The following is an 11414-nucleotide window of genomic DNA, read 5'->3' on the forward strand; positions in this document are numbered from 1 at the left end:
GGAGAAAGAAACTCCTGGCTTCCATTTCTTATTAGGGTTTCAAGGTAATTATATTAAGAAACTCTCTTTTCTTTTATTACTTGCATATGAGTAGATTTAGGTATTGATTTGGTAGTTTAAATGAAAATTTTCATGGTTTAAGTGGTAATTGAAAATTTTCAGCTTTGATGGTGAAATTTCAGCTTTGATATGATGTTTTGAGATTGGCCATGAACTAGTAGTTTTGCCATGTGAATCTTCTAATTTTTATATGTTATTTTGGTTTGCCTATGGAAAATTTCAATTTGTAGTTGAACGGAGTGTCAACGGATTTAGATCAAATTAATGCAACGGAAAAATTGGCTCTTGAGAGCCATCTATGTCCTTTATTGGAACTACTCTGTATAAATTGTGGTGTTTATTTATACCTTTATTTGATGCTTATATTTGATCGATTAAAATTTTAATTATGTGATTTGTGACTGCGTGACCTTTTGGTACCTCATTGGGCGAAAGCTTACTCTGTTATCTTTATTTTTCTTACAGGGGGCGAAATTTTTGGAGTGTGATTTTGGAAAAAAGAGTTGAGTTAATTATAATTTTATTTTTGTTTAAACTCCTCTGTATTAATAAACCTCACATATGTTTGTATAAGTTTGGATATTCTAGCTTATATTTTAAATTGAATGTTAGAGATTTTATTGTACATAGTTTTGGGTTGATGATTGAAAGTTAAATTACGTGTTTTAGTACTTTTGTGACTTTTCGAATTAGTTAGTTTTGACGAGAATTAGACAAACAGTCCGCTAACACTCGGAGTACACCCTAAGAGAAGGTGGGATGGTCACATGATTCATCATTCATGTAACTGATATCCAAACACAATGGATCGCACTAAAAGAATAGCTTCTTTAAAGTTAAAGAAGCGTCCAAAAGAAGGATATCTGGTTAAAAGGACTCTATAGTCTATTACAAAGCATCGACGGACAAGATTTCCAGTTCAAGAATTAGAAAACCTATCCCAATTTCGTCTCATCACACCTATCCCAAATTAGTTTCTTCTGTTTTGCAATACACTCAATACACCGTTTCAACTGTCAAGCTGAATCAGAAACTCTACATACGTGCGATATTATTTTCTCAGTAACACCTCTTAACCAAAATACATAATCATTACAAAATACTCGAGAAATTTAATTCTGCAAGCACTAGCTTAGTCCTCATACCATAAAACCAAGAAAAAAGAAGAAGATAAAATTGGAATTTAGTTATAAGAATTTCTAAATTTGGAGATCATATATGCAATCTTGTCTAGTAGTTTAGATGCACTTTCCTCTCCCATTGAGAAAGGATTGGTCCATTCTTGGTAGTGATGGAGGCTGCCTGTAAAGTCCGTGAAAAGCCCGTCAACTCCAATCTTCTTGATCCAGTAATCGTACTCATTATATGGATCTTGACTGAAGTTAAAATGTAAGAACACATTCTCATTCCGGCAAGTGAATGGGTGCACCTACAATGGTTAAGCAAAAGTAAATGAAGATCTTACCACTCGTTTAAAAGCTTCAGAGAAGAAAAAGAATAAGCAAAAGCAAAATAACAGATTCAGAAGCAAAAGCATCAGGAACATCAAATGCCGCTTTGGTAAGTGATAATGGATGCGGTTAATTGTACAAAATAGTGAAATACATGTCATGTTGCCCAAACATGTATCTCACTAACCAGGTAGAACCTTTTACAATAAACAGATAGATAAAGTCTAGTAGAAAAGATGAAACCAACTTAAAAATTGGGGAATCATGTATAACATTACAAAATATCACAACTTTCGTTGGAAATTTTTCTATATGGTCACCAGCTACTTCGTTTGGCTCCAACATGAACTCATATGGGATGTTTTCCAGCATCCTCTTCAGTTTAGCAAACATAACTCTAGAGATAAATTTGGCATAATCAAAAGCATACCTGAAGGTTGTAAGCATGTGATCTTGTAACAAGATCAGTAGGTGTTTGCAGATAATTATTTGAAGCAGGAACTATTGAATCTTTCCAAGGTCCAATGCCCACGACATAATCTTTGATGAAGTCAAAGTAACTGTTGGAAGTGATTTCCCAGTATGACTGACATTTTAGGGTCAATATCAATGTCCCAAAAAATACAAATGGTATTCGAGGTATAACTACAAACATTGAAGTAAGGATTGAACACAAACTATTTCTTAGCTTTAAGTTGATATAACAATTCGGCCGAAGTTCATGTTGTCTTTCATATTGTCTTTCATATAAAAGGGAACAAGTTAATTAAATGTCACTAAATGATCACACAAAACCCAGCAAGCAATTGTAATAAACTAGACGCATGCATGAGAGAGACTTCCATAGACAGCAAAAAAGCGCCGTCTCCACAAAGAAAAAGGAGCAAAAGTTATACAAGACCCAATGAAGCCATTGCTCAAACACAGATTAGTGTTTTTCCAAGAATCCAAATTTGATTATCATGTCATAAGAACAAAAATGAATTGGAGAAAGCATGCATGAGAGAGACTTCCATATACAGCAAAAAGTATCATCTCCAAGAAAGAAAAAGGAGAAAAAGTTTGTAGCATCTCAGTAGGTCGCTGGATTCATAGTATGACAGCAACAATAGCTCTGTTTTTTCACAAACTAGCTAGCTATCATATCCACAGATTTCCATGTCATTAAGTAATCTTCCAAGACCCAAATGAAGCAATTGTATTCATAAGAAATCCAAGTCAGAAGGCACTTTCAGCTCTAAACGTTCTTACAATTCCTATACTTTTACATGTTAACAAGGAGGCCAAAGAACTAAAGAGAGAACCTGATTGGTGTCTTGAGTAGGTGTAGTGGCATCATCAATTAGGAGGATCTTAGGCAGGTCTGTCAGGTGTGAGATGTAAATCAAAGATGTTGGAGCAAAAGACTGAATAAATGCAGGCTGTTTCAACCATTGTTTTGACAAATAAGTTCCCTTGTATCCATACTTCTTCAATGTATCCACAAACTTGTCTTCAAATTTCTTACCAATTGGCCATTTCACCTGTTGCATATAGCTGTCTAAATAAATATATATTCAGAAAATGTAGTTCCCATGCAAGATTTAGTATCTTCATTTGTAAAAAGGTAATTCAGATGGAACACTGTTGTAGCAAAGGGGATATAGAACTTACATGTTGGTTGATAAATACTGGATTTTTTATCTCTGGATATATCCCCACCACCCTGGGAGCACCTAGTGCAATTGATATGAAATCTTCAAAGATAATAATAGAAAATTTTCCTGTGAAATATTTTTAAAAAGTAGTTCAGGGATAAAGGGTTTTATTTTGTCATGCATGAAAGAAAACATACTGTGTCAAAGCTTTTCACAGCATGGCAAAGAGCGAACTGAATAGCAAAATTCATCAACTACCAGAACTCAGTTTTGTTAGCATAGAAGAAATTGACTAAAAGAATAAAGTCTACCATGCATTAACTTAAGGAACGGTAAAAAAGAAAAATAAGGGGAGTCATTGGGTTCTTAATCATAACAGTTGTTCTTTTCAAAAGATAGCTATATCAGTTGGCTTATTTGAGAAACAAAAGCTGATTAAGTGGATGGTCATGCACTATAAGACGTCTTATTTTCCATCCTCCGCATGCCACCACTGCTATACTTACTACCAACAACCACAATAATTGGGCAACCTCCAATTTAACTTAAGCATTGTACTTCCAATTTGGTTCATGAAAATAGACAAAATTTCCACATAATTTCATACTGTTTTAGATGATAACAAAAGAAATTGGAATATGAATACTTTCATAAAGCAGGATAGGTCCCAAATGGTGTTCTTGCAAAATCTTAGTACCAATATTTTGAAGTGATAAATGTGCAGGTAGTAAAGGTCCAAGAAAACAGTCACATCTCCTGTAGTGTTGATGATAATGAAGAAGTGAAATGAAATTAAGCATAAAAACATGGAATACTTCATTACATATTTACACATACAGATATGTCACAAAGTTGTGGAGAAATGCATAATAACAAGTTTAACATGAAATTCTAAAATAATCAACAGGGACAGCAGAATGAACTGACCATTGTATTGTTGATCCCTGAAAGGAGATCTCTGGTTGACACGCAATGACTTCAGTTCTTCTAGCGTGAAATCAACTAAACATAAAAGTATTTGTTGAAGGTTACCATACAATCCTGGGAATGATGGCTAATTTAAAGGATGAGTTTCAAAATGTAAATACTATGTGTCATCCTTATCCATCAGAAGCAATAAACACCATAATAATGAAAAAGCTACGAAGGTTAAATGCAAAAAATTGAAACAGTCAAGGACCATAGACATTTGGTTAATAGAACTAAATGTCATTATATCCTTACTGGTAAAATAGCCAGTGATGTTCTTGCCTTGGACCTCATAGGTCCTCTTTCGACTTTCAAACTTCTTGTGCTGAGCAATGTCAGTTGTAGCATCAAGTGTTAAATCATGGAAGCATATAAGAATACCATCTTTGGATGCTAGTATATCAGTTTCTATGAAGTCAGCACCCTCTTCAATAGCTCTCTGCAAGGAAATGAACTCTCATGGAGGGTGACTTTGTCAGACAGAAGTGTAATCCAAGGAAAGTATTGCATGATCACTTCTGAGAAATGAATCTATGGATTCAAGAAAACCTGGAGAAATCTCAAGACCAGTTGGAAAAGTTCCCACCAAAATATGTTTATTGAGTGAATAGGCTGAATAAAATAAACCTAGAGAAACCTATTTATAGGCTACAATGTCTTATAACAAAAAAAAGAATGAAATAACTCAAGAAAATGTAAAAATAACTACAAGTAACGAATCTGTCCACCATGGGATCCGGCCCTGGATCCAATGCTCAAGAAAGCAGGATCCTAGGCCAGACTGAGATCAGAAGCATCTCAAAATCCAGCATGAGATCTGGCACCACCTTGGAGCTCTCTAGGAAAGGATCCTAAGTTGGATCAAAGTCGAAGAGCTCAGAAATTTGCCTCATCTGACCAGCTTCAAAACTGGCTCTAGGGCCTTTAGGATTCAGGGCCAGATCTCTTCAGAATCTTGTCCACAGCTCCAAAGATGTTTTACATCACTTTATGGAGAAAGCTAGTTCAGTTTCTATTTCAGCATCAAATTTTGTTTAAAGAAGTATTGCCACCCTACAGTTTCTGGTTCCATTTTGCAAACATATCTCTGTATTTCCCTGAGCTGAATCCAGATCTCTTCATAATCTTGTCCACAGCTCCAAAGATGTTTTACATCACTTTATGAAGAAAGCTAGTTCAGTTTCTATTTCAGCATCAAATTTTGTTTAAAGAAGTATTGCCACCCTACAGTTTCTGGTTCCATTTTGCAAACATATCTCTGTATTTCCCTGAGCTGATTAAATTTTCGCAAACGCTCATTGCCTAATGATTGGTAGGAACTTGTATTGAATAATTATACTGAAGCATGAACTACCTAATCTGTGACTGTCCATGAGTATAACTGAACATACGAATTTGGAGTGAAAGTGACTGAAGTATATAAATAAATGTACCTTACATATATACCTTGTATGCAGAGGCAGTCTCCTCAGGAAATTCACCACTTGACCCTCGATGTGCGATGTTGTAAGGTCGAAAAGTTTGCAGTGGTTGTTTACTTCTATCATTTCTTCTGCTAGGAAGCGGGTAGAAAGGCCTTGCAGCACACTCAACCAATAATAGCAGCAAAATGGAACTTACAGTACCTGCTATTTGCATTTATGAAAAAGCTTATATAACTATTGCAAGTACATAAAATATGTGCATACACAATCACGGGAATGAGATTCACTTGTATATCATTTTCCTCAAATAGAGTGATGTTTTCACTTCTCTCAATGTCTTTACATGATTTCAATAAACAAAATTTCTGTAACACTTTCAGAAAATAAAAATAGTCTTTTGCAAACTGGCAAAATAAAAATAGACTTTCTTTTCACGTATAAATAGCAGAATCTGGCAACAAAGGTAGAGTATCCCGCCACTCTATCACTTGATGACTCTTTAAATGCAAACTGGATTTACAACTTTGGTGTAAAGCTGCTTTTCTCGTTTGTAACTATTGGCCCAAACCACCAAAAGTAATGATACTATCAAATAATTAAGCCAAAACTAAGGAGTGAATGCACAAAATTGGTGTATAATAACAAGCAAAGCGGACACTAAATGAGTCATATACTTATGGCAGTCGAATGAAAGGGAGTCACTTAAGAGGCATAAGTTAATAAAAGAGATATCAGCCGATCAGTGAATCACATTTGAGACTGGTACAAATCCCTGAATCTTAAGGAAAGAGTTCCCAAAAGAAGAAATATTTTTCAGTTGCTCATCTCTTCTTCATCCTCACCCTCATTTCTCTCATCTCTTTTTTCCAATTTATATTAACTCTATTTCTCCATTACTCATTCTTTCATTGACTTTGTCATCCCTTGCTATTATATGTCAGCTCTATTCTATATGAGAATAGGACTTCTAAATGTAGCTCATGTCAAGCTTTGTTTTTGTTTCGGTAGCAGCAATTACCGCAAAGTTTCCATTTCCACATGTAAGTGGTATCATCGAGCTTCATGTTTATTTGTGTATGAATTTTGATTTCACTTACAACATTGAGAGACTGATTAAAACAAAGTTTGAGCACGTGAAAGTTAGTGTCTTTTATCATCATTGCACAGTCAGCTAGTAATTTAGGTAAGTCCTTGAGCATACAAGGCATCCGGACAGCACTACACTCAGCAAATAAATCGGTCAAGTCAGTGGTGAAAAACAACCTAACATGTTTAAGCAGAGCCCTTCGGAGCAAATTAATGACTGTTTCCAAAAGCATGACAAAGCTTTGCAAATAACATGCTGTTAATGCCATCATCAGATAATGCTAAATTCCACCCAAGCAAGGAGTCAAGTAAAACACAAGTTATGATATCTGACAGCTCCCTATAGGGTCAATCTATACCAAAAATCAACAAACTCACACCAATAGCTGCAGGCAATTTCCTGCCAAAGACTCTAATTCTTATTTCCAAAACCAAGTTCCATTGGTTTATCCAAGGAGTTCTCAGCTGCCTTATTTTCTTTACTCATTGAATTTAAGCTCAAAAAGCTGAGATAATCCTCAAGCGGACTTCACTAAATCATTACCAAGATCCTTTACCACGATTAGTTCAACTTAGCTACAAATTCGTATATTCCCAATCCACGGTTGCCAACAGATTAATCCACAAAAGAAGAATGAATGCCACAAACGACAGAAATGCATACATGACCAACTAGTTCAATCTATCTCATATATAAGTATATTCTCCTATGGATTCTCTACAATTGAGATTATAGGCAAGAAATAAGATTTGGATTTGGATGCTTACGGACTGACGTCATGAGGATCCCCGTTCCTGTTCCTGTTAGTGCGCCCTTGACGGATTCCTCCTCGTTTGAAATATCCTAACCTATCCTATCCCAATCCTATTCTATCCTAATCCTAATTCTAAAATACATAAAACGCCGAATGATGAGCTACAGTTGATTGTCTCGATTTCGATGCAATTTTGCCACTGATTTTGGATTTTTGTGTCTTTTAGTATTATGGGCGGCCAGTTGTGGAGTTTATTGCCTGCTATTGCTGCTGTCCTCATATTACGTTTTGTCATTTTTATTCCAATCATGTCCTTTTGTGCTGGTTTCTTTGTAATTTCGTTGTTAATTTTATACTTTGCGGTCTTTAACTTGTCATCTCTCTTAATTATTGTTTCTTTGCTTTTGTTTCTTGCAGCTATGCAGCTAGGCCTGTCAACGGGTCGGGTCTAGACCCGGATCCGGACCGGATCCGTGAAATTATTGTGGGTATGGGTAGGGATTTAATTCCGTTTCCCGGATCCGGATCCGGATCCGTTTTGTCAAACAAAAAAACGGGTCGGATACGGAATATAGTATTCCGACCCGTATTAGACCCGGATCCGGATATAAATGAATTAATAATTTAAAATATATATATTTATAAATATAATTTGATTAGGGTGATGTATTTTAATAAAGTTAATTTGATTTCTTTTCTTATTTGGTTTTTTCTTTGCATTAGTTAGAAATTAGTTTACAAATATATTTTTTTCTCATTTTTATTAGAAATTATAAATTTTGGTAAATTTGTTCGGATAGACCCGGATCCGGATCCGGGACCCGCCGGATCCGGATCCGGAACATAGAATAAAAGACCCGTCGAGTAAACGGGTCGGATCCGGATCCGGCACAGTAATTCGGGTCCGGGTCCGGAATAATGAATTCCGGCCCGGACCCGGCCCGTTGACAGCCCTATATGCAGCCATTACCTTCTATTACCTAATGCGGACACGAATTTTTTGAGCTATATAAATATAAATATAAATATATATATATATTCTTGCAGCCTATTTGTGTGCCCTTTTACATATATTCATTTTCTCCAAAATATATATGTCGACAAAAATAATGATTTTCTAGAAAAAAATATATACATATATATATATTGACAGAAATTTTGTGTGTCCCTTCTGATGCCCTTTTTAGATTTAGTTTTGCATCCATGTAGAAAATATCCGAATGTGATAAGTTTAATGATTAAAACAGGAAAAATTTGACTAAATCTCATAACTAACTTTGGATAGATTGAAAGGATGCCTTAAGTTTGATCCGATCAAATCTTTGCCTTCCCTTGTTTCAACAGTGACTCTCGAACCTCTTGTTTTATTTTTATTTTCGAAGATCTGGAGTCATCTTACTTGTTGTTTTTTTATTTTTTTACTATAAACATTTTTGAGTGATTTGATATACCTAATTTCAATACCAAGTGACGACTTCATTTTTCTAAAAACCCTTTTAAACTATCTTTTTGGGCCAAAACCGTTGCATTTTTCAAAATTTCATTTTAGGCCTTTTTTATTTATTTTTAAAATTATGTGGCATTTGATAAGAGGGTTTCGGAATGAAGAATTGGAATAAATCTCATAATTGTTGTTTGGTTACTACAATTGGAATTGAAATTTTAGAATCATATCTAAAAATTAGGAATTTCCCAATTCCCTAGTAACCTGGAAGGTTTTAGATAAAACCCAAGTTTGATTAACGTTTAGAAATGGGGCCCATCCCACCACCCTTTAAAAAATTAATATATAATATATATTATAATTATAATATTTAATTATAATTATATAATTATTATAATATTAGTATAATTATATAATATATTTATAATTATTATATACATATATAATATAAATATATATATTTTATAATTATTTAATTAAATATAATTATAATTATATAATATATAATATAAATTTATTAATATTATATAATAATATATTTATAATATTTATAAATGTATATCATCTGTGCATATAATTATAATATATATGTGCATATAATAACATATTATATAATTATAATTATATTTATTATTATAAATATACTAATAATTATATTTAATATATATTATAATTATATAACATATTAATATAATTAATATATATTATATAATTATAATTCTATATTTATATTATAATATTTGTATAATTATATATATAATATTTAATTTAATTAGTTACAAACTTATAATAATGATATTATTAGTTATATGTAGTATATAATGTGTATTAGTATATGTAATATAATTGATATTTTAAATTATACTAATAATTATACATGTTTACTAATAGAAATTATTAATTAGATATACTAAATTTACTAATGCATTTAATTAGTGAAAATTTTTTTATATCTCGTTTTGAAAGAACCAACGAACCAAACATCAACTATAGTAATGATATGCATTCTTGGTACTGAACCAAACAGATGTATTGGAATGACTGACTCCATTTCAAACCCAGGATGAATGATCCCAAATCCGAATCCGATTCCAAGATGGGAACCAAACGCCACCTTAGAAAACACATTTTCATACATACCCCGTCGAAGACGAAACCCGTATTCATTTGGCCTAGATCTAGACGACTAATATCAACGGTTTGGTAGCGGAAAACTTGACCCTAATTAATCCTAAAAGTCACGAACAATATTGATACTATCTCAACTCGTAACCAATCGAATTAATGAACCAAATTTGTAAGGTAGAGGAACGCCACAATCAATGTGGATACTTGATTGATAAGTTCAATTGAATACTCTCAAGATTTTCAAGTATTCAAGAAAAGCTCTCTTGGAGAGAGAAAGTGAATAAACTCACGTAATTTCTGTAAAATTCTCAATAACCCAAACATTGGAAAAGACTAGGCTATTTATAACCTTACAATGACTCAAAACCGTAATGCTATTTGGACTAAAACTCGGCTGCCTTTACTCACTAAGCTGCCCGAATTTAACCACCTAATTAAACTACTTAAATGACTAAACTAATCAACTAGGATTTGGCTGAATTAGAAAGTAACCTAGCTGACTTATTAAGTTGGAAAATAATAACTAGAACAAACATCTAAAACATTAATCATAAGGTAGCTTTGTTGATCCTCTTTGTATTCTTCCTTTGGCTGCATTCACCACCAAGGTTTGTAAAATCGGGATCCTACGTAGGATCGATTTTAGTTTCACAGAATTGGATCGTAGGATCGTAAGATTCCACCAAAAGTTCCTAAATTTACTAAATTAATGAATTTAAAATTCATATACCATTTTGTACCTCCTAAAAGATATCAAATAAATAAATTACTCATAAATATATAACATTTTTTACTTACTATATGACAAGTAATAAAGAAGAGAACATAAACTTGTTATCTGTCATGATTTCAAGTCTTAAAATCAAATGCTTTACAGTTTACACAATCATAATATCCAAATATAAAATAATTATTAACCTCCAATGATGAAATCTAAACACATGGCTGCCATCTAAGCAATGACATCTGTGACGGCCCCACTTCACCCTAAGACGAACCAAAGGGTTCGGCGGACCACCTGCCCAGTTCTCGCCAGGACTACGGAGTTGAATCACACAAACCCAATATAGCGCACAAACGAATCCCCAAGAGAACAATCAATCGAAAACTACTAAGTTGAGAAACATGAGTTCTACACCGTAAGGTACCATGGTACTTCGATTAAACGCCTCAACGGAAACGAAAATGAAGACGAAAATGCAAATGGAAAGTGGACACATCACAATCCGACCAAGATACGACCGGATTTGGTGAACAGTTCCCGCCAGAATTTTGTTTCCTTGTTCAAATGCCGCGCCCGTTCGATCGTCCAATGGTTACAAGTAGCATCTCAACAAACGCAAAGGTACCATCTCAAATGAATACACTTAATGTACATGATAAAACACTTATATACATACATTGAAAACTTTACAATTAAAAGCGTGATACTTAATTAAAAGACAATTAGGGTTTTGATT

General features: G+C 33.7%; 1 protein-coding gene across 3 annotated transcripts; it reads right to left on the minus strand.

Moving 5' to 3' along the window:
- Positions 1–1021: 1021 nt before the first annotated feature.
- On the minus strand, positions 1022–7618 carry LOC113768167 (glycerophosphodiester phosphodiesterase GDPD6-like). Of its 3 annotated transcripts, none has more exons than XM_027312422.1 (8): positions 7396–7618; positions 5564–5745; positions 4373–4556; positions 4076–4150; positions 3165–3274; positions 2816–3034; positions 1942–2097; positions 1022–1489 (listed from the first exon to the last, which is right to left on the minus strand). In XM_027312422.1, the coding sequence occupies exons 1-8, from the start codon at positions 7406–7408 to the stop codon at positions 1244–1246; spliced, it is 1185 nt and encodes a 394-aa protein (XP_027168223.1). In that variant the 5' UTR covers positions 7409–7618; the 3' UTR covers positions 1022–1243. The 3 variants fall into 3 exon arrangements, with proteins under 3 accessions (XP_027168223.1, XP_027168224.1, XP_027168225.1); XM_027312423.1 differs by having other exon boundaries at positions 5564–5742; positions 7396–7617; XM_027312424.1 differs by having other exon boundaries at positions 3165–3226; positions 7396–7617.
- Between the last annotated feature and the right edge of the window lie 3796 nt (positions 7619–11414).

The sequence above is a fragment of the Coffea eugenioides genome, chromosome 4, assembly GCF_003713205.1.
Source record: "Coffea eugenioides isolate CCC68of chromosome 4, Ceug_1.0, whole genome shotgun sequence".
NCBI classification, from domain to species: Eukaryota; Viridiplantae; Streptophyta; class Magnoliopsida; order Gentianales; family Rubiaceae; genus Coffea; species Coffea eugenioides.

Coding starts and splice junctions, on each gene's coding strand:
- LOC113768167 (XM_027312422.1), bottom strand. Junction 4,151..4,372: donor CATCACTGGCTATTTTACCA/GTAAGGATATAA, acceptor TTTTATGTTTAG/TTGATTTCACGCTAGAAGAA. Junction 2,098..2,815: donor CTACTCAAGACACCAATCAG/GTTCTCTCTTTA, acceptor CTAAAATGTCAG/TCATACTGGGAAATCACTTC.